Source organism: Cupressus sempervirens, chromosome 4, assembly GCF_028749045.1.
Source record: "Cupressus sempervirens isolate cs-2001-9-10 chromosome 4, ASM2874904v1, whole genome shotgun sequence".
In the NCBI taxonomy this organism is placed as follows: domain Eukaryota; kingdom Viridiplantae; phylum Streptophyta; class Pinopsida; order Cupressales; family Cupressaceae; genus Cupressus; species Cupressus sempervirens.
Window position 1 is genome coordinate 632,401,837 of NC_143121.1, and position 25,230 is coordinate 632,427,066.

Sequence of the window (25,230 nt, forward strand, 5' to 3'; positions counted from 1 at the left end):
AGTTGGTTATAGGTAATCAAGCATCAATTTCTTTCACACTTCAATTGCTTGACCTTTCATCAAACACTTGGTAAGCATTTTTCCACACCAGCTAGTGCTATTGAATATATAACTAAATTCCTTAAGTCTGGTTTAATCAACAAATTATGTATTTCCAATTAACAATCATTTACAAGTAACTCAAATACCTTTGCAAAAATCTGCTAGCTAAATTATGATACCAGTTTAATGATGAACGACAAACAATCCTTCTACCAATCATCGTTTTCTCAAAGCAATTACTAAATATATTTCCTTTATTAAAATAGAGAACTTGGAACCTGTTATAATGTTGAGATTGTAACATCTGATAATGCAAAATTCTGCCCAGCCGAATCTACCCAACTTCATTTGCAACTACAACAGTCTCCACCAAATTACTCCAGCACATTCAACTAGAACGCAGCCCCTATAATCTTGATTGCAGGCCCAAAAAACTGAAATGCACATCCCAAAAACTAAATGCAGGTCCTCCAGATTATATCATAAGGCCTCAACAAGAAAACGCAGGTCTGTTATTTCAATTTCAGACCACCAAAATCATCCCACACTGCCCAGATTTACAAGGAGAACGTACACCAATAGGCTGGTCTGCTATGTCTCTGAAATCAATGGAGAAATGATGCCCCACTTTAAACTAAACGACTAGATCAGTCATAGCCACAAAAATTCTTCAAAAACCCTCAAAAAAAGCATGCCAATTTGCAGGACCTAATTGGCATTTGATTACAAGAATACATGCATCCAGATTTTACAAAGTTAGACGCCCAATTCTGATTATAGAATTTGCAGATGGAAATATAATTAACTCTTCAATTCCACAACATCTCCTAGCTACAGAGAATACAGGAGGGAGAACACACATAGAATTGCCAAACATCAACTTAAATCTAACATACCTCAGCAGTAGATTCAATGCACCAATTCAATCTTCAGAAAACCCCAGATCAAACCCTTCTACCTCAACAAGGGCACAAGACCATAGGCTCAGAATTGCCACAAAGACAACAAAGTAAAGAGATAAACAAATGAATGCTTTTCTTATCAAATGTCCTCATATTTATAATCTCCAAATGGCACTGGTTTCCCAAAAGAACTCCACTTAAGAAGCTTACTCTACACAACATTAGAATATATTAAAGTGCCATTAATATAATTGCTTTTGGGTCCAGAAAATGACCTTTTCCACCATAACTTAAAATTCTAACACACAAGGCCACTATTTCTTGTTCCCACGATTTAAAACTTTTTCATCCTAGTTCCAACGAGCTATGATACTTAGGTGACCAACAAACAACACCAACAAAAATAGCAACCTCACGTATTTAAATGAATAATAATAATAATTCACCTGTCTTGCAAGAACAACTGAAGAAGCATCAAATTTGAAATCTGACAACACCAAAGTGATCCTGATGATGAAAGACAATGAATGAACCTGACGGGGTGAATTACTATAAATAGACGCTCCCTCCAAGATTCTTGGAACCCAAACCGGAAGCCCAAAATAAAAACCGAGAGCATCACCCAACTCCTCTAACTCAACTGAGCTCATTGGAATGACAATTTGACTTACTATAAATAGTAAGTCCCTCAAATGGAGCCAAAACACACCATAGGCTGTTGGAAAGCCTATAACCACACAACTGAGACCCTCAAGTCCTACTGTCAACTCACGAGGGTCACGATGGTGAATTGACCTAGCCAATTGCAGGAACTTGCTAAAAATGGGGACATTACAATCCTCCCTCCCTAAGAGTGCTTGTCCCCAAGCAATCCTAGAGAAAAATGGACATCACAATCCACCTGGATATCAAAGGTAGAACTTCGTACTATCCTTGTTGTGTACAAGCAACTCCTGTAGAACCAACACCCAAATAACAAACATCAACATCAAAATCATCTGAAAATTGACCCAAGGCGTTGATGAAGGCAACAACTCATTTGAACTCAAGCCAACTGAAATACCAACTCTGTCCACACATGAGTTCCCATCAAATTGATAATCACACCAAACTACACTGTGGAAATGGTAACAACCATAGGTACTTGAATCACTAACACCAATTCCAACCTCTGCCAAAATGTCCTGGGTGTGTAGATACTGCAAGGGGTCTAACTTGCAACTATCAATCCCATCTGCAAAAGATGGTGCTAACCCATCCCATAATGGATGGTATGAAACTGGAGCCAACCCACATTGACGTGAAACCAAGTCCTCTACTTGTGGGTCAAAAGAAAAATGATGAGCACACCTCACAATGTAATGCCGATAAAAACTCCCAATCTCTATCAAGGGCTCATCATCATCAAACTGGGAATCAAAAGATGGCTCCAGTCTCTGACTTTGAACTATTGGTCGGACAGGATCCTGGGCAACCCTCTCAGCAAACCCAACCTCAAAATCCCTGTGGGGAAGCATAGCAGACAGAGTCTCTACAATCTTTCCCACCAACCTCTGAATAGCATGAGAGCCTCGGATGAGAGTACCCTTAGACAGTCTGTATGAATCCTCCCTCACATCCGAACTCTCCAACAGATACTCCATGAAGGCATCCACCTACTCCCCTATGACCCATAGCTGATCCCTCTGAAAATGTGGCACTGCCAACTGTCCAATGCTATCAGCTATATGAGATAAAGAAATAGATTTGTTTCCAGCAGAAGGAAGCAAATCAACAGAAGAGCCCAACTCCCCTAATACTCTCATCTCATCCATACCTACTGCACCCATATCTTGGACAAATGTGTCAGCCTCATCATCACGTCCATCATCCCCAACCGTAGAAGCAAACTCACCGCCAACCACAATATGCAATTGAACTGGATCTGGGGCTGGAGTGGTCCGAACATGCTCCAACTCCACGATCACCTCATCCAATCGTGATTGTGACTCCTAAAGAGCCAACTAAGTACACTAAAGAGAGTCCACAGTCACCTCAAGCTCTTGGGTGAGCTTCACCACCTCCTCTTTCTCTAAGAATGTCTCATGATAGGTGCTACCCCACTCCAAAAGGTAATCCCGGTCAGCAACTAGCTGCGAGTAATTATGCTTCAAGATCCTGATAGCCTCTCGAAGCGCATGAACCTCTACTAGAGAAAGGGTACTATCACTGCGCTCATCAGACATAGGAGCACCCCAACCAGATGTAGCTAGCATCTGGCGAACAACATCATAATGCCCAAGAGCTGAAGAAATGTCACTATCACTCACCTTTAGCTGACTGGTCACATGATGTCTCTATAACCCCTGACTCCTATGCAATCTCTCTATCTCGCTAACTACACTGTGATAGGACACTAAATCAAAACTGCCCACCACAAGATCACTCATAAATGTGCCATCATCCTCACACAACTCCACATCCGAGATGCAACTACTAGGTACCTCAATCCACTCCTCATCTGAAGAAATGGAAGCCCTCACAATATCAATATCCCCACATGTCTCAGCTTCCACCTCAAAGGATAGATCCTGTAAACACTGATCCTGGGACCCATCCAAAACCTCCTCAGAATCATGAGCTGATACCTGGCAAGGGATATCATACCCAGTGCAACTCATAGCATCATCAAGTATATCATCAATTGTGTCCATACTATCTACATCCACATCTACTAATTCCGCTATAACATACAAATCAGCAACATCACAACTAGGTGACTCCATACATGCAGTGGTCCTACCTAAGGAAGCAACTGCCTCCTGTACTGGAGCAACACTATGATAACTTACATACAAATCTCCAATAATAATCCCCTTCTTGAGAGAGCTAGAAGTGTCAGTAGTAACTGCATCAAATGTCTCTACACTAGCTGCAACAACTTTGGGAGCCTCAACCTGCTAAAGCTCAATGCTGCTACCCACAAAGGGTACTGACACATCTACTAATCTCTATGAAATGAATCCATCATCAAAACTACGGATGGGGCTAGCATGCGTCGTACTAAATTTAAGTACATCAACATCATGGACACCTATCAGGGAAAGTTCAAGCTTCCTTCCCCGCAACCTCAATGTCAGCCTTCTAAAGGCGAAAACCATATACCTTGCTACCCTCTCAACTGTCGCGGGATCCAACAAACTCTCCGCCAACCTCTGCTGATGAAGCTTTAATTTCTCCAAACTCTCCTACAAGGCATTCATTTTTACGCTAACTTCCTCATTACTCCACTGACTTCTAGAATTGTCAGTCCTATGTCTGTCCATAGCTAGAGAAAATAAAGTGTTGGTCACTCTAGAAATCAGATCTGAAAATTTTCAAAGTTAGCATTGAACAAAATAAAAATTGAGCCCAATTCCTGCAAGCTAGCAGAAAACCGCTCTGATACCACTATAAAAACCCTCAGTCGGTTATAGCTAATCAGGCATCAATTTCTTTCACAATTCAATTGCTTGACATTTCATCAAACACTTGGTAAGCATTTTTCCACACCAGCTAGTGCCATTGAATATATAACTAAATTCCTCAAGTTTGGTCTAATCAACAAATTATGTATTTCCAAATAACAATCATTTACAATTAACTCAAATACCTTTGCAAAAATCTGCTAGCTAAATTATGATACCAGTGTAATGATGAACAACAAACAATCCTTCTACCAAGCTTTGTTTTCTCAAAGCAATTACTAAATATATTTCCTTTATTAAAATAGAGAATTTGGAACCTGTTATAATGTTGAGATTGTAACACCTGTTTACCACATAGGTTAATTAAGAAATGCACACAGACAATGAACAGCAAAATTCCTTAGATTATTCGCATATGCCAGAACATTATATTATGCTTCATAAGATGAATAGATCCATGATTAATGATGATTTACAATGATCCCAGACGGGATATAAATACTATCCGCCGAACCTTCCCGAAGGAGTCCGTCGGCCACAAACATTATGTCCGCTACAAACTATTTACCCGTTGGCTACAGCATACAAAAACACCGACGACAATCACCCTGTCGGCTATAGAAACACCAACGACAATCCAGTCGGCTGACAGTTTCTATCGACGACATCATCCCCCCAAAAGAAAAAGTCATCTCCGGACGACAATTACAAAATATCTGAGATAAATTAACAAACAAAATACATTAACAGAGTGACTACAACAAAAAATCTGCTTCTGTCACATCACTTCCACATTCATCCCGTTACATCTGTAGCCTTGCTAACACAATACTGTCTCCTCAAGCTGACCTTGATAGCCACCCGTGCTACTTTCTCTGCTTCCAACACTAGATCCACTGCGCTAAGTGTTGTTGTACTACCTTCTAGATGACCCACTCCTCCCGAGCTCTCTGTGCATCCACCAAGACAGCCTCTTGGCCAACACCTAATCCCAGAGCCTCTGGTACATAGACGCTCCATGTCTGCAGCAGCTTCAAGTCTTCTCAACTGGTCACACGTCCCATGAATGATATCCGCAACAGCTAGGGGTCCAGGGGGCAACGCGCCCGGTTGGGTCGAGGGGCAGCGCCCCAAGTGCGCTCCCCCCTCGCCGCCAAGACCAAATTAACACTCTGAAACCCACACAAAACTGCATGAAACACACCATTTCTGTCATTTTCTGCCGATTCCACACTCTTTCTAGCAATCACTGATACTTCCCCTTCCCTGTGGCAATATCCGATACTCATTCCACACTGCTTGAATCTATCGGTTTTTTTTTTTTTTTTAATAAAACTTCCTGGCACCTTTCTTTTGTCGAACTCAACACACCTCGAAGCATAGTGTAACCCTACAGGAAAACAACCCACGGATGGATAATACTATGCCGAGGTTGAAGAAGTGAAGCCATCACCGAGGTAGACAACAGGCATCCCGTCCATGGGGGATGCAAACAAACTCCACGGAACCATCACGAACGCACGCAACAATAGAACAATGTCCGCGGGAGGAAAAGAACATGAAATGAAAAAACAAATTCTCATCCTGCGGGGCTGCCGCAAGCATGTCCGCTCGCCGCCCGCGGAGCAACTCCCGCGGAGAAGTGCCCACGAACAAGGGTCCGCGGGGCATCTCCCACAGATAGGTGCATGGTAGGATCCGTTGACTGCGTGAGGTACCTCTTGCCCGTCCAACGTCCCCAACTTTATCACTCGATTGTCTCCGACCTCCCGGATCTGATATGGTCCAACCCATTTTGCCTTAAACCTTTCTTGTTTGATTTCATTCCGACCGTCATACTTGAGTACCAACTGCCCCAGCTAAAACCTGTTGAGTTTGTCATGCCACGCCTTATGCCTTTTCTGTGTCACCTCCATCACCCACTATGCCTGCGGTTGTCGCGCATCTAGCTTATTTCCTTGCTATCGGTACCCTTCAAGTAATTTTATGGTGCGATGCATTCTTTTATTCCTATGCGGTCCGTTCACCGTGTATCGAATGGTGGGATCTTTCTTTTTTCTGGGTTTGGATTGTATGTTCTTCCCCTCAGCTTCAGGCGTAATCGCCTTTCCTTCTTCCACTGCTCTGTATTCCTTCAGACACTCATTTTCCTCTTTTTTCTCACCTTCATCGACCCTTAGCATATTACAACTCGGAAAGAGTTCGTAGTCTTCTATTTGCCAATGGTAAAGGCCATTCACCGAGTCTAAGTCGTCGTCATTCGATCCTCCTTCTAGTGTCAATACTCCTTTGTCATCCGGTTACATTCTCCTCTTTCCTTCATCGTCATTTCTTTCGTCGTCACTGTCGCCTTCACCTTCTAAGTTTGACAATGCTGCCTCCTCACCTACCATTTGTGTGTGCAGGTCAATTATGAATCTTTTGCCTCTGCGCTCCATTGATAGGGTATTTTGTTTCCAATCATGTTTTACTTTTGCTTGCACCAACCAAGTCCGTCCCAAAATAGCATCATATCCTTTTTTTTTCAATGGAATGACCATGAAGTCCAATAAAAATGGTTGTGTTCCAATAGTTACCGGTTGCGCCCTTAAGGTTCCCAATGGTTTGATCCCGTGCTGGTCCGCCATGAGCAACTGGAATGTAGGTGGCCACAGCATCGGCTTTCCCAACTTCTTCCAAGTATCCTCCAACAACACATTCACGCCGGACCCTCCGTTGACAATCGTGTCTGTCAGAACATTTCCCAAAATTCCCATCTCGACGACCGCCGGATGCCGTCCGGATGTGAGTGCCAGCAGCATTGGGTCTGTTGCCATCGTTGGACTACTGTCCCTTCTTGTGTCCTCTGTTGCTTTCGAAAATGGTGTATGATTCAGAATGGTCGTCCGTAACTGGGGCATTGTGAGGAGGTCACTTATCTTGACCGGTATCTCTGTTTGTAAGAGCTGTCGTACAATGTTTTGTTCTGCAAAGTTCCTTGCCAAGGTGCCGATGATGTCCTTCAACTAAGATGTTCCTGCCGACGATGCCTTTCCAATTTCCGCCTGTGCTTCTCCCAATCTTCTTTTTTCCTCCGCCGACAGTTTTGCTTGCCTCTGCGTAATTGCCAAAACCTCCTCTTCATCCGTGCCGACAGTGATCAAGTTTACTCCAGACTTTGGGCACTTGGCATCTTCATGGTCGCCGAGTCCGCACTATCTACATAATAATTTCGATGTGTTTACCACTGTACAATCCCGCGCAAAATGAACCCACAAATTACATGCTTGGCATTGAACGATCGGTCGTCCGTTTGCATCATACTGGGTTCGACTTCGGCTCCCATTATTATTGTTATTGTTCGCATTGTTGTTATTTTGCCCTCTGTCATTATTCCTGTACCCTCCGGATGTGGCACCTACGCTATTCGTATTTTCGCTACTACCCAACAGGAAGCCTCCTGTGTAAGAAGCACTTGTGGAGATCCTCTTGTCTTCATGTTAAAGGGGCACTCTTTTGTCGAATGGCCCATGATCTAACAAATGTCACAAAATTGGTTCTTTGGACACGATCCTTTAGTATGACCGTCGGTCTTACACTCCGTGCACCACAGCTCACTGCCTTTTGGCTCCTTCTGCATGTTTTTAAACTCCATCATGCGGATCATGTCCTTCTATAGGGCACGAACCTTCTTACTGTTGCCTTCATCGTCGCTGCTATCACCTCCGGCAGGCTCGTCGTCATCTAAATCAGATGAGCTAGTCTTCATCTTCTTTTTTGTCTTTAGCTCACTTTCGAGGTCCAATGCTTTGTTATAAGCTTTCGTATATGACGACGGTGGCACAATTTTCATTTTCCTCCACAACTTCGAGCGTAGGCCTTCCACAAACCATCTTTTTTGAAGTCCGTCCGCCAGCTTACTTTCTATTTTGTTTATCAAGTCTTTTAATTTCCTGGCGTAAACGCGGACAGTTTCGTTCTTCCCCTGCTTAGTATTGAAGATCTCTGCTACAATTTCATTATCATCCCGCAACAGTTTAAATTCTGCCAGAAACTCCTTTCTAATGTTATCCCAACTGTTTAGCTTTTGTGGATCTATATCAGTGAACCAATCAATTGCTATGCCTCGTAGGGTGGTCGGAAATTGCCTCATCCAATCGTCTTCATCGGTTATCCCATTTGCCTTCCAGATCGTTTCACATGTTTTGCAATGTCTAATGGGATCAGCGGTACCATCGCCATTGAACTTTGGCAGTTTCTCTTTTGGTCCCACCATCATGATTGGTTTTTGTAAACAGGCATTGCTCGGTCCTGCAACACTGGTGCTCTTCACTCCCACATTGGCGGTCTGCACTCCCACACCGGCAGACTGCACTCCCACACCAGCGGACTGGTCTCCCACACCGGCAGACTGCACTCCCACACCGGTGGACTGGTCTCCCACACCGGCGGACTGCACTCCCACACCGGTGGACTGGTCTCCCACACTGGCGAACTGCACTCCCACACCAGCGGACTGGTCTCCCACACCGGCGGATTGCACTCCCACACCGACAGACTGTTTTCCCACACCGGCGGATTGTTTTCCTACACCGTCAAACTCAACAGCTGTGAACCTTGGTGAAGAAGGGTGTTCTGAAGTTGTCTCCTACGGAAGTATATCCCGTACGAAGAGTTCACTCCACGCTCTTGCTTTGTCGGCACTCCGAGCCGTGTGAGTTGATGCTCTTCTGTCTGAATTCTCTTCCCTCGGTGAACACAAATTCAAAAACTCCTGTGCTTCTTCCACCAATTCCACCCGTTGCCGAGTCTCTAACAATGCCTCCGCACTCTTGTTTCCATCCGCAATCTTTTGGAATCTCCTTCGGCGGTCTGCCTATTGTGCAAGAATTAAATGTTCTTGTGCAGTACGGATTCCATCTTTTCCCTTCACCTTATTTCGATCCTTGTTAAGCTGATTTGGCATTAATCTTCATTCCTCCCACCTTCCAGGTTCACAAGGCAACAGTGCCAAATGCTTACCGCATAGTTTAATTAAGAAATGCACACAGACAATGAACAGCAGAATTCCTTAGATTATTCGCATATGCTAGAACATTATATTATTCTTCATAAGATGAATAGATCCATGATTAATGATGATTTACAATGATCCCAAACGGGATATAAATACTATCCGCCAAACGTTTCCGAAAAAGTCCATCGGCCACAAACATTATGTCCGCTACAAACTATTTACCCGTCGGCTACAGAATACAAAAACACTGACGACAATCACCCCGTCGGCTATAGAAACACCGATGACAACACCCGATAATGCAAAATTCTACCCAGCTAAATCTACCCGACTTCATGTGTAGCTACAGCAGTCTCCACCAAATTACTCCAACACCTTCAACTAGAACACGGCCACTATAATCTTGATTGCAGGCCCAAAAAACTAAAATGCACATCCCAAAAACTAAATGCAGGTCCTCCAGATTATATCACAAGGCCTCAACAAGAAAATGCAGGTCTGTTATTTCAATTTCAGACCACCAAAATCATCCCACACTACCCAGATTTACAAGGAGAACGTACACCAATGGGCTGGTCTACTAGGCGTCTGAAATCAATGGAGAAATGATACCCCACTTTGAACTAAACGGCTAGATCGGTCATAGCCACAAAAGTTCTTCAAAAACCCTCAAACAAAGCATGCCAATGCGCAGAATTCAATTGGCATTTGATTACAAGAATATATGCACCCAAATTTTACAAAGTTAGACGCCCAATTCTGATTATAGAATTTGCAAATGGAAATATAATTAACTCTTCAATCCCACAACATCTCCCAGCTATAGAGAATACAAGAGGGAGAACACACAAACTTAGAATTGCCAAACATCAACTTAGATCTACCATAGCTCAACAGCAGATTCAATGCACCAATTCAATCTTCAAAAAACCCCAAATCAAACCCTAATACCTTAGCAAGGGCACAAAACCACAAGCTCATAATTGCCACAAAGACAACAAAGTAAAGAGATAAACAAATAATCGGATGCTTTTCTCATCAAATGTCCTCATATTTATAATCTCCAATGGCACCGGTTTCCCAAAAGAACTCCACTTAAGAAGCTTACTCTACACAACATTAGAATATATTAAAGTGCCATTAATATAATTTGTTAATTGCTTTTGGCCCCAAAAAATGACCTTTTTCCACCATAACTTAAAATTCTATCACGCAAGGCCATTGTTTATTGTTCCCACGATTTAAAACTTTTCGTCCTGGTTCCAACGAGCTATGATACTAAGGTGATCAACAAACAACACCAACAAAAATAGCAACCTTAGCGTATTTAGATGAATAATAATAATAATAATTCACTCGTCTTGCGAAAACAACTGAAGAAGCATCAAATTCGAAATCGGACAACACCAAAGTGATCCTGATGATGAAAAACGATGAATGAACCTGACGGGGTGACTTACTATAAATAGATGCTCCCTCCAAGATTCTTGAAGCCCAAACCGGAAGCCCGAAATAAAAACTGTGAGCATCACCCAACTCCTCTAACTCAACTGAGCTCATTAGAACAAACAGTTTGACTTAATATCAATAGTAAGTCCCTCAAATGGAGCCAAAACACACCATAGGTTGTTGGAAAGTCTATAACCACACAACTAAGACCCTCAAGTCCTACTGTCAGCTCACGAGGGTCGTGATGGTGAACTGACCTGGCCAACTGTAGGAACCTGCTAAAAATGGGGACATTACATACTATGATGTATTGACTTCTAGTTTTATAGAAACTGGTTACGTGCTTCCTACCATTAGCATTCCACATGAGAATACAATTTTCTAACCACTTTGCATTTATATGTATCTAAACTCTGCTTGTTTTTTTGTGTTCTCATTAATTAACCAATTGGATGCATCTTCTCATTGAATTTTGCAAAAGAAAAATGTACTTTTAATTAAATTTGAGTTGTTTTTTAGGTTCCCGAGTTTTATTTAAAACTGGCTGCATTTTCCTAGAGTTTTTTTGAGCTTGGCGAGTTTTTTTGAGTGAGAGGTTTCCATCTATTTTCCAAATACAAACAAGAGAGAAAAAAGGCATGAGAGAAGAGTATTGGGGTTTTAGGAAATGAATTAGCAAATCGGTTGACTCTCATATATTGATTGTTGATTGTTTGTGCCACTTTGTTCGCTACGCCCTTCACCTTTATCACAAATAGGTCTTGGGCACCAGGCATCGCCTATTGTATTAGAGAAGATTGATCCACAAGCAGGGTGGAACACAAAGATCGATGATTCTGTCTTTAATGATGAAAGCTTAGAGTGGGTTGATCGGGTGAATCAAGAGACAGAGGAAGTAGCAATGGCAATGGACAATGCAGGACCCTGAGGCTGAGAGTGATAGATCCAACCCTAATGATGATGATTGTGAGAATGAGTATGATGATGAAGAGGATGAGATGTCACTAAGGTTCAGCCTCAGACACAAGGAGAGAAGATGGCTCTAGAGTCTTCCATGACCTATCTTGGCGTACTTGTATGAGGACATAGGCTACTATGAGCCTTTATTTTGATATATGTTTTGAACTTTTGATTCCTTGGATTTCATATTCCATGAATATTGTCAAGATTTAACGGTGACACTATTTTTTTATTATGTCATTTAGTTTAAATTCAACTAATTTCCTTCAAAAAATTGCATTTATACTTATGTGCTCTATGTAAAGTTGTGTATGTGTACAAAGCAGCTTCTATTTATCTCAATTATTGTGTATTCGATGTTAATTGACTGTATTATGCATGAAAAAAATTTTAAATCCTTAAAAAATCTTTGAATTTCTTAGGTTTTTCGATTTGCCAAGTTTGAGGCTTGTAATACTAATCAAGATACCAAAATACATTATATTAGCTGATTGTCATTAATTTGCTAATATAATGTATATTTGGTATCATAAATACCATTATATAATTAAAATTTTAAACAACTAATATACTGTTATTTTTTAATATTAAAAATTAATCATTGTTCTTTATCATTCTATTATTATATTACTATTTTCAAATATTTAACTCACACATTAGCTTATCATGATGTAGGTATAATCTGTGCTTGAAAATCCTAAAATTAGGTTTATGATTCTATCCAAGAAGGTGCTATTAATATACAAAACTGACGTCCAATCTGCCCATTACTTCAATACTTCCAGAGATATGTTGGACCAAAAAAAGTTCATTTGAAACCAGTTCATTAAGGACAAAGGAATTGATAAAGCGGAGATTAAAGCAAAGAAAAAAGAAGCTAAAGTGTTGGGTACACGAAGTTGGGAAGCTGCTGCGAATGTCCCTCCTGGAGTTGATCCTCCACTGGTGATATTTGGCAATGTCATTGCTGTGTGCAGTAATAATATATTGGGGCCATGTAATGCATGATGACCTGTATTATATGTGGTCCTGTTATATTAATCTTTAGACTCTCATAGCATACTTAAATACATTTTTCCATGTAATCAATGTACTCATAGATGGAAATCTCGCCATAGCCAAAAACTTACCAAAGCCTGAAAAAAAAAATTGGAAAAGACTCGTCAAAAAGATCATGAACTTAAAAGATAGCTTAAATTCAATAAGAACTGAATTTTTTTTGTGAAATTCAATGAGAAGATGCAACTAGTGAGTCAATAAATAAGAACACAAAAAGAAACAAGCTTAGTCTAGATATATTTAAACCCAAAGTGGGTACAAAATCGCATTCTCGTGAGGAATGTTGATGGCTGGAAGCAAAATAGTAAATCATTTATGTAAAACTAAAAGTAAATACATCACTACAAATACATCTTCCTCTTCCCACCTCAAGTAAAAGCTAAGGGAGAGGTAAAACTAGAGGGTTTAGTCCTAGAAGTTGCACTGGGCATGACTTTGCCTCCTCGCTCAGGGTGTCCAACTCATCTTGTGGCCCATCCTCCATCCTAGATGTAGCTCTGCCTCTAGCTTCTCCTAGCACTAGCAATTCCTCCTCATTTGACTCAATTTCATCCAATGTGAAACCAAATCCTCCCCCGTCCTCCATAGCCTGCATCTCCAAATCATTGATTAATCCTCTTCAAAGATCACCTCAAATCTGCTTCAAATCAATGGATCAGTTTTCGCGTGTTTGGAAGACTATTTTCCCTCTCTCAACAAAATACAAGTGAAGAAATGTGAGATCAAATTAATTTGGGCCATCTTTTGCCTTAAGTGCTGTTATAGAACTGCGATCAATTTTTTTACAAAAACTCAGCGACTACTCAGTGATTTTTTGCCAACAATTCAGCGAGCTTTTGCAACTCAGTGAGTACTCTGCCAGTTTTACATCTATGAATGTAATCAGTCATAATATATTGCAGACTAGTATAGGCTAGATACTATAAGTCTTTTTGTTGGAAGTTGTAGTCAGCATGCTGATATAGCTGATGATCTTATCTTTTTTAAACTATCTTTAATATTAATAAATTTGTTTAACAGTGAACTTTCACTGCTCTTGTTTCGAAAACTCAACACCATTATATTTTCAGATTTTCTATAAAACTACTAAATTATATTAAAACAAATTGACCTCCTTAAATTATTTTGAAAAAAACATCTATTTTGAAAAAATAGTCATACACATAACCTTACCCATCTCGGGTCTCCATGCAACTATACTTATTTCATTTAAAATATCTCTAAATCAAAAGAAACTAATCCTTCAAGACAACTACTTTAAGCAACTGGCCTGAGATTAGAAATTATTTTGATTGATCTCTCCCTAAGGTTAAGAAAAAGAAAGCAAGTTTTGGTGCTAAGCTTTGATCGAACTTCCATGAATAACTTGAAATCTCAAGAGTCAGTGCTCTTACTAGGAATTATAAAGGTACAGTAATAGCCTTGACTACTAACTTTATGAAATTAATTTGAATAATATTGCTGAGATTTAAGCCTTATCTTGGGCCTCAATCAAGGAATGCAACCAGAAGCTCCAAACCTTACCACAGAAAGAAATTCTAACCTTATCATCAACTGTCTAACAAACAGAAATATCCCTCATTAGCAGGTTTGTCACTTTATCAATGAAGCCAAAAGATTAATTAATCAATTTGATTTTTTAATAATAATACATGTGAGGCATGAAGGAATAATGCTTCTGATTGGCTAGCCAATCCGGATTTCCAGGAATGCTGCCAATCTTTTTGTATTTTGAGGATAAAGCTCTTGAAGATATCAGGTTCCTTACATTCCATGTGATTATTGATAATGAGAAAATCAGCCAACTTCCTTCGAACTAAGTTTGCATGATGAGCTTAGTCATGCCGGCAGAGAAAATATCTTGGGTGTTTCCTTTATTCTCTCTATTTGTTGCTTTAGGCATGATGAGTATGTGTTTCCTTGTTTTTATGCCTTTCCTTACAGATGTGGCCTCTTTCTTGATACTCTTTGGTCACTTGTAGCTTCTATTGTTGGATACCACCTCCTCTGCCATACCTTTTCCCTCCTTGTTCATCTGGTGTTTCTGGACAGCAGTGTGCCATTTTTTCTTCCACCTCTTTTTCAGAATGGCATCCTTTTTGCCATATCATTTCTATCCTTCATTTCTCCTACACAATATCCTTCTATTTGGTGGCTTCTTCCTTTTTGCTGCTTTATTCTGCTTTCAAGAACTCTATCATTCTTCTCTTCATTTTGTCTGTTATTTCCTTCCTCCAGCAAGATGTTTTAGCATCATTTTTCTGATCCTAGCTATGGCATTCATACATCCTTCATGCCACCTCTACTTAAGCCTCTTCACTGCCTTATCCTTGCTATCAATTGGCTTGTTTCCTCTTTTCCTGCATGGGGAGTACTGTTTTCATTGCAATTATATCACCATTCAGATTTGTGTGTTTGTTTATGATTTTTTCTTGGGAGGATCTTTTGGTTGTTGATACACGCATTTGGAATGACGTTAGGTTCTTGGGATGTTCAATAGGTCTCACCTCCTTTCTGGGAAGTTTCAGTCTCTTTCTTCTAGTCTACACAAGGGTGTCGAAGAGCAGAAAACTACCACTGGTAGTGATGTTCCTTCACATAACGTGGTCAATAGAAGTATTAATATAACTTCTAGCTCGGTGGCTTAAGGAAAATTAAAGATAATGAGATAAAGCCAAATGCTTCCCACTCCAACCATCACAACCCATAGAAGAAAGTGAATGCTGAGACAATGGAGACTTCCTCTTAGACTATTTTGAAAGGAATAGCATAAGGCGATTTCAGAGGACCTTTTGTCGAGTAACAATGCTCATTGTCTGCATGTCCCTTCTCATGTCCATGCTTGCATCATTACTTTGACTATGCCCTGGGTTCATCTAGTAACTCAAAGTATAGCTCTTTGCCCAATATTAGCCCTACTTTACATCCAAGCAATTTGGACTGGAAATATGAACTTGCAAAACTAGACTTCTGCTACCAACGACTTAAAGGAAAACTCTGATAATCACCTCTTTATGATGAGAATGTATCGGGATCATTATAGAAGAATTATGGATGAACAACAGAAAACATTGGATGCAAATGACACGAATATGGAGTACTTGGAAGACATCCATCATAGATTGAGGTTTCTAGAGTGAGATATGAGAAATTCAGTTTGCCGAGTGCGCCTCTGGCTTTACCAGAAGGGTCAATGCCATACTAATAAGGATTTTAATCCAAATATGAAGCCTAATAATAATGATCCTTGAGCTCTATCATGTACTGTGGTTGTGTCTCATCCTTTCTGGCATTTAGTCTCTTTGTATTCAGCCTCTAGCCCTATTGGTTGTTAAACAAAATTTGTCCAGAAAAGCCTTTTATGGAAATTTCTATGTTGAATAATCAATAAAGAATACATTTTAACTGACGTTCAACAAAATTATTAATGTACAACACACTTATACCTCATTTAAATAAACTGTATTTTGCAAGCAGAGCTTTTGAACATTCTTATCCTGTGTTAAAGTTTGATAACATCAAACATTTTACAGGATATGATAAAAAGTCAGAGTAGAAAATATGACCATACTAATGAACTATTAACCACAAAAAAAAGACAGATTGAGTAACATACTTCAGGCTCAATTGCATCACGTGAATCATCGGATATAATGGCCCGTGCTAATGCCACTCTTTTCTTCATACCCCCAGACAACTCTGAAGGCAAACGATCCTCAACTCCCTGAAAATAAAATAAATGCATTACATCAGTTATAACTCAAACAAGAATCAGTTATCAATCTTAAACAAATCAATTGAAAATCTTTGCCAAGTACCCTATGGACTAAAATGCACTTCTAAATGGAAATAAATTGAAGTTTGTATGGTACAATCAGGTTTTTGAATGAATCAATCAAAGATTAAAAGTAACGTCTTCCAGCAATATCTTTACCACAAAGCAGAACCCTACAACCAAATTTAATGTATATCAACAGCCATAGTACAGGAATGCAATATCCCTAACCGGATATTTGCCCCAAATCTCATGACATATCTCAGAAGTTTTTAAACAAATAAAGTCATGCAATGCTTTCTAGATTTCACCAGCAAAACCTCATTAAATAACCAAATAAAAAGAAGTCTCGAACTATTATTGCAATTAATCTCGAGCAGAAATACTTTTTCAGAAATAATATTTCATTGAAGTTCTTCAGCATACAGTAACTACAGCAAGATTGGATAACAGAAAAGATGAACCTGGAATACAATGTGAAGCACCTGCGCAATGTTTCCAACCAACAATATGTTTTTGTCCACTGTACAAGCTTGAAAGTTTTCATTCTCTCACCTGCTAAAAGTTATAGTTTTCCAAAAGAAATCCAAAATCAATAACCAAGCATGCTGAAATGAGCTCCCGTACCTTCTTTTAAATCCAAACAGGTGTGTTCATATTACCATCTCTGTCTCTTTGTTTCCTTTTTAAAATTATACTTTTTCCCACTAAGGAAATAGAAGTGTCCATAAGTGAACTTAATTTATAACGTCAATTAATTAATCAATTAAATATCCAACCATTAAAAACTCTAATTGGATGGACTCGGATATGCGCATGTTATAGCTTGCCAAAAAGGCCTCAACAAGATGCTCCAATCCAACCATGAAATGCCAAGAATACTAAGCTTGTTGACTTACTAAAACTAGTAAGTTTCTAAAAACCTTACTGAAACAACCTCGATCGGTGAGAAACTAAAACTGCCTTGGCCAAAAACTAAACTCATCCTAGAGAATACTCAGTCAGCGCTCAAGACCATGTCAAAACAGGCTAACGGCACAATAAAAATCACCGTCCTAGAAAAGGGGACATGACAGTTCTCCCTTCCCAAAGATTGCTCAGCCCCAAGCAATCCACATTTGCATGCTAGAACCAAATGCCTGGATCCTAGATCTGCCTCAAAGTTGATGCTCTGTCCAACCACCGCGCTACACTGGTATAAACATCTCTAACCTCAGAGTTGTAAAACAACTCAGCATGAACCCAAACACCAAACAACTGATTACCAGGAATCCAAAACATCTCATGTGTATATTCAATTGGGACAACCTGCCATGCACTGCTATCATAAAAGAAAATGCTCTCTATCCAACTGAGTAACTCACTCCAGCTGTAACTACATAGACTACTAATATTAAGAGGTAGTGAGAGCTCAATAGTATACTAACCTCCATCAAGTAAGGACTGCAACAAATCACTCCTCCCAACTCCTTGATCTATAACCCATGTGAATGCTACACCTAGGTCCCAAGTGAAGACCTATGTGATGTCCCTGATATCACTAACTCCTAAAATACATGTGCCAATGAAAATTATATCTCTACAAAATTGCCCAAGCATATATACCATATCAACTATTCATATCTCACATACACAAGGAATCCAATTAAATCACAATGGGTCCAAGAAGATCATGGGACTCTTGATGCTTGACTTGCATGTCATCCTCACCAAGCCAGAAATGGTGAAACCCATCAATGCGACACCCAAGCTATACTTTTTGTTGTCCTGCATTTTGTAACCACAAAATGTAGGCAACAGTAACAATTTTTTTCAACTTAGTTTCGCATTTCTCTGAGTTAGTTCATTATCTAATTGGATAACATTGATCAACCAATCGACTCCAATTGTTATAATGGATTCTTTTACTGAAAGCTTTCATCAAGTCTTTTTAGTCCTTCTGTTTGTTGAGCCTATGCTTGGTTTTTGAAGCCTTCATTGTCCTTTTCTTCATTTTTGAGTGTCTGTTAGCTTTTGGTCTTTTGGCTTTGCTCAAATCATTCCTTTTGGTTTTCCCTTCGATTCAATCTATCTTAGGTTTTAATCGGAGTTGGCAATCAAAAGATATGATCAGTTTAGTGCCCAAAAGGTGGACTCTCCAGGTGCAACTGCATGAGTTAAAATATCATGTTATATTTTAAAGTTTACATTCACTTTTTGAAATATATAACATAAAGCCACTTTATGTTATGTTTTATCACTTAAGTGACCATAGTGCACTTTAAGTTATATTTTCATATTGAGTCGTTTTTTTAATTTTCCACTTAAGTGGCTATATTAACTATATAGTTTGATTTAAATTTTGAGTTTTAGTTCAAAACATCTTAGTAAATATTACTTTTTGAATGATATTCGCACATTATATATTAAACTATATATTGTAAATATTATTTATGACCCAATTAAGTGATATTTCTTCAAAAATTAAATAAACAAGTGCTTTACTGATCACTTAAGTTATGCATTACATGTCTTTTAACCCAAATGCATTAGAATATGTGTATGACTTGGAGAATGCATTTTGCACTAGAAAGGAGTCAAAACATGTCTTTTAAAAACATGTAATGGTCACAATAGAATGAGTTTTGCATATTTTAAAATATGCAATGACCCTTGGAGAGTGTGTTTGCACTAGAAGACATGCATTTTCAAGTTTTTAAAATATGCATATGCACTTGGAGAGTGCGTTTTACATCTTGAGGTCATCTTGCATATTTTTAAACATGTTATGGCACCTTCAAAATGCAATTTTATTTGGGCAATGCATATTTGAGTTTTTAAAATATGTAATGGCACTTGGAGAATGTGTTTTTGCCTTGAAACATAATTTTAAAATATGCAATGGCACTTCTAGAGTGAATTTTGCATGAAAAGATAAACTACAAACATTTTAAAACATGTAATCCCTCTTGGAGAATGTGTTTTTTATATATGTTTCATGCTTTTGCAAATGGTAAACCCGAAATTGAAGATTCAAGGGCAAAAAACTTGATGTTTTCTTCCTCCAAGAGCACGTTTTTCATCTAAAATGCCTAAATCCGCCCATGATATGGCTTGAAATCCCCAAGAAGAGGGTTGTTTTTGCATCTCTTGGCATTATAATGCCCTAGGCATTGAATCTCATACAAAAAACAGTTCATTTCATGGCATTTTGGAGTGATGTTTTAGTGAAAAAACTGCCAAATTTAGAGCAATTTTGGTCATGTTTTTGCTCAACAAGGAATCGTTTTGGCATTTCAATCCATCTCATTGCTGTTGGTTAACACATTTTTGCTTTTAGATGTAAAAAACGCTTCATTTCATGCCCTCTATTTATCACACTTTTACAAAACCGCCCAGAATTTGAGAGTTATGAATCACATTTTTAACCAAAGATGGATCATTTTGAGGTTTGAATCCCATATGTATGCCATCTATGAACATGTTTTTGCATTCCCATACCAAAAATGACTTGTTTCATAGCAGCAAGAGACCACATTTTTGCAAAAAATGTCCCAGGACTTGGTTTTTTACAAAAATGTGGCATGCACAAGTGATCTTTGACCACATTTTTGGCATCCTCATGCCAAGTTCGACCCTCCATTGCTCATTAATATTCATTGAATGCAAGTATGGAAGAAGTCAAAATATTGTTTGAGAATCCGGATTTGGAGGTGAATTAGTCTTCAAAGTCTATGATTCTTTCTATTTTGGCTCTTTGATCTCCAAGTAAGTGGACATTTTCAAACTTGCTAATCAATTCATGCTTCTCTTGCTATTTCCGTGCATAATTTAGCTTGATGTTGCACACTTGTTCATATATATGCCATGAAAAGTGCATTTTGCCTTTAAATATGATGAAAACTCTCATTTTCACACTTTTGGATTTTTCCCGAGCTCCAAATTCGAATTTGCACTTTGAAGTAACTTGCCTCTTGACATGTTTGAGTCTAAAACCAAAGGTAAGTGTTTTCTTTGTGCTTGATTTCATTGTTTGTTTGCTTGTTTTCTCGTTTTTCTTCTTTTGGAAGAAGTCGCAAGTTCTTGGGAAAGAACTTGAACACGCTTCAATTCACTCCACCTTCCACAATTTTATGCAAGTGCATCATTTCATTCCACCTCCATCATTACATGCAATAGCACTTTGCATCTCATTCTCCACATGCGATTACATGTAATCTCACCCTCCATCCGCACTTACATGTAATCTCATTCTTCATTCCCACTTACACGCATTTCCATCCTCCAAACCCAATCGCATGTCATAATTACATGTAAATCACTTCACATGTAATTGCATCTTGGGAACCTGTTTCTGACTAAAGGTCACTCTTTAAAGCCAAAAGTTATCATTTGCACGCATTCCCATGTGCCTAGCTTCATTCTATCGTCGGTAGATATTGTGTAGCCGACAGGGTGTGTGTTAGGATGTATGTCGTTGGTATATGCCCCTTTGGGAAAGTTCTTGTTATGTAGCCGACATGTTGTATGTGACCGATGGACCCCTTCGGGAAGGTTCTTCGAGAAGTATTTATACACCCTCCGAGATCATTGTAATCATCTAAGCATAATGTAATATCTTTGGCATGAGCGAATAATACAAGGAGTTCGGTTGTTCTTATCTATTGTCTGTATGCATTGATTCATTTACCCCAATACGCTAAACATTTGGCGCCATTGCCCCATGAACCTGGAAGGAGGGAGGAATGAAGATTAATGCCAAATCAGCTTAACAAGGATTGCAATAAGATAAAGGGAAAAGATGGAATACGTACTGCGCAAGAAAATTTAATTTTGGCACAACAAGTCAAACACAGAAGGAGGTTTCAGAAGATTGCCGACGGACACCAAAGCGCTGAAGAATTGTAGGAGGAGACTCGACAGTGGCTGGATTTGGTGGAAGAAGCAAGGGAGGAGTTTCTGAACCTGTATAGCTGAGGGAAGAGAATCCAGACGGAAGGGGATTGATGCGCACGGGTCGGAGTGTTGAGGGAGCATGAGCATGGAGTGAACTCTTTGTCCATGCTACACTTCCAGAACGGACAAATTCGCTTAACGGAGAACCTTCTTCACCAAAAAGCACAATTTTTGTAGGTGCCGGAGTGGAGAACGTTGGTGTCGAAATACAAAGCATTGGTGTCGAGATACAAAGCATTGGTGTCGGGATACAAAGCGTTGGTGCCAGAGTACAAAGCGTTGGTATCGGGATACAAAGCATTGGTGTCGGAGTACAAAGTGTTGACGTCGGGATACAAAGCGTTGTTGCCGGAGTACAAAGCGTTGGCGTTGGGATACAAAGCGTTGCTGCCGGAATACAGAACATTAGTGTCCCTACACATCTAGTAATAATGGCAAGACCAAAGGAAAAATTGCCAAAATTTGATGGTGATGGAGCAGCTGATCCGATCCAACATTGTAAAACATTTGAAACGATTTGGAGGGCGAATGGCATAACAAATACAAACGAATGGGTCCGGTAGTTTTTGGCCACCCTACAGGGTGTCGCAATTGATTGATTCGCCAATACAGATCCCCAAAAGTTAACCGATTGGGACAACATTAAAAAGGAGTTTATTACAGAATTTCAACTGTTGCGCGACGACGACAAAATCATAGCCAAGATATACAACACGAAATAGGGGAGAAATGAAATAGTTCGAGTCTATGCCAGGAAATTAAAAGACTTGATAAATAAAATAGAGAATAAGCCGACTGATGGGCTGCAAAAAAGATGGTTCATTGAAGGCCTACACCCGAAGTTGCGGAAGAAGATGAAGATTGCGCCGCCATCATCATACACTAAAGCATACAATCGAGCAATGAACTTAGAAAGCGAGAAAAAGACAAAAGAGAAGAGTAGCTCATCCGATTTAGATGACGACTCATCTTCACAAGAGGAGGGTTGTGATGACGAAACAAGCAGCAAGAAGGTCCGAGCCCTCCAAAAGGATATGATTCGGATGATGAAAGAATTCAAGAACATGCAGAAGGAGACCAAGGGAAATGAGCTATGGTGCACCGAGTGCAAGAAAGAAGGCCATACAAAGGGATCCTGTCCAAAGGACCAATTCTGCAAGATTTGCCAGATCATGGGACATTCCACAAAGGAATGCCCTTTCAATATGAAAACAAGAGGACCTCAACAAGTGTTCCTAACACAGGAGGCTTCCGCATCAGGAGGGAGCGGAAGCACCAGTACCGAGGGTGCCACATCGGGAGGATACAAAAAAAATCAGCGAGGTCAAAACAATGGCAACAACAATAATGGCAGCAAGAGTCAAATTCAATACGATGCAAACAGTCGGCCTATAGTTCAATGCCGCGCATGTAATTTGTGGGGCCACTTTTCCCGTGACTGTACAACAGCAAACACACAGAAATTATTATGTAGGTGGTGCGGACCTAGCAATCATGAAGATGCTAAGTGCCCGAAGTCAGGAGTTAATTTGATCACCATCGAGACAAACGAAGAGGAGGTTCTGGCCATCACACGGAAACAAGCAAAAGTGTACCCCGACTCGATAGAAGAAAAGAAGAGACTGGAGGAAGCGCGGGCAGAGATTCAGAAGGCAATGCAGGCAGAGAAAGCACACGTGAAGGACACTATTGGTACCTCCGCACAGAACTACGCAGAACAAAACATTGTACAACAAATATTACAAACTGAGGTGCCCGTCAAAATAAATGATCTATTACTCACTATGCCTCAACTCCATACAGCACTCACGAACATTGCTCCAACTGCTAAGTTACCAACAAAACAAGGAAGGGAGAAAGAAGGTGGCGCAAGCGTAGAAGATCCGATGCTACTAGCCCTCTTATCCGGACGATATCCGATAGTCGTCGAAATGGGAATTCTCGAGATTGTTTTGACAAACACGATTGTGGACGAAGGATCCGATGTCAATGTGTTACCAGAGAACACCTAGAAAAGGTTGGGACAACCGCCGCTGTGGCCACCTATGTTCCAATTATTAACGACGGACCAGCACGGGATCAAACCGTTGGGAGTCCTAATGACACAATCAGTGACTATTAGAACACAACCATTCCTGCTTGATTTTGTCATCATCCCGCTAAAGAGGAGAGGATATGATGCCATTCTGGGCCGAGGATGGCCTATTCAAGCAAGGGTTCAGCATGACTAGAAGAAGAATACCCTATCAATGGAGCACAGAGGCAGAAGATTCATAATTGACCTGCACACACAAATGGTAGGTGAGGAGGCAGCGTCGTTGGATTCTGAAGGCGAAGGTGGAGGGGATGACGAGGGGAAGAAGAGAATGGAACCTAATGAAGAGGGAGTATTGAGACTAGAAGGAGGGTTGAATGAGGACGACCTAGACTCATTGAACGGCCTTTTCCACTGGTAGATGGAGGATTACGAGCTCTTTCCAAGCTGTAATATGTTAACGGTCGACGAAGGTAAGAAAGAAGAGAGATAAATGTCCGAAGGAATACAAAAAAGCAGGAGAAGGGAAGGCGGTTAGGACTGAAGCTGAAGGGAAGAACATACAGTACGAACCCAGAAAAAGGAAAGATTCCACCGTACGACCGCGCAGAAAGAAAATGTTACATCGAACCACAGATATAATAGAAAGGTGCCAGTAGCACAGAAGACACATCATACAATCTGCACAGGAAACAAAGAGGAAGAGTTTAATAAAAGCTGCAGCAATACAGAGTGAAGGTTCTAAAATCAAGAATACAATTATGGATGGCAAGGAGTGGCAGCCGACGGAATTCATGATACCGAGTGTCAAGAAAAAACTGGGTGATATGGAAAACCTAAGGGAGAGATCGTGTAACTTAAATAAACTTCGACGATCACAGGCACAGTGGGCGATGGAGGTGACATAGAACAGGCGCAAAGCATGGCACGATAAGCACTTGAAACTGAACAGGTTTCAACCCGGATAGTGGGTGTTGAAGTACGATGGCCGGAATGAGATCAAACCAAGCAAGTTTAAAGTTAAGTGGGTCGAGCCATATTAGATTCAGGAAGTAGGCAACAACGGTGCGATAAAGTTGTGGACATTAGATAGACAAGAAATACCGGAGGTAGTCACTGGTTCGAAGCTAAAGATGTACCATGCTAGAATGACTCCCTCGTCATCACAGGATGACGGAGCTCGGAAGGAGAACTGATTTTATACAGTTTGCAAAAAAAAAAAATTCAAAAAAATTGAAAAAAAAAAAAGAGAGGAGGAACACCATACGGTCAAGTGGTCGTACAACATTATGGAGGAACTGTACGGTGTGTAAGTCAAGTAGTCGTACGGCATTATGGAGAGTCGTACGGTGAGTGATGAACACCATACGGTGTTTTTAGTGACAACCGTACGACATAACCTTGAGTGTTTTAAACTGTTCACGCACCCTTATTGAGACCGTACGGCCTTTTTTAGATGACATAGTACGGTGTTTTCTCATGCAACAGAGTCATCATACACCAGCTTGGGGTTCTGTACGGTAGCCTGTTATTAATTGATTGCTGGGAAGCTATCATCAGTACAGCAACTTATCAAGCGTTATAAACATGTGTTTCATACAGTGTTTAAGAGAGTGAATACGAAGGTGCAG

General features: G+C 40.1%; 1 protein-coding gene across 1 annotated transcript in view; it reads right to left on the reverse strand.

Moving 5' to 3' along the window:
* The window catches only part of LOC149562826 (protein TRIGALACTOSYLDIACYLGLYCEROL 3, chloroplastic-like), a 122,153-nt gene that overhangs the window by 23,891 nt on the left and 73,032 nt on the right, over window positions 1-25,230 (reverse strand). The window contains exon 7 of the mRNA XM_089826275.1: window positions 16,471-16,578. Within this exon, the coding sequence (XP_089682401.1) occupies window positions 16,471-16,578 (108 nt within the window). The remainder of the gene's footprint in view (window positions 1-16,470; window positions 16,579-25,230) is intronic.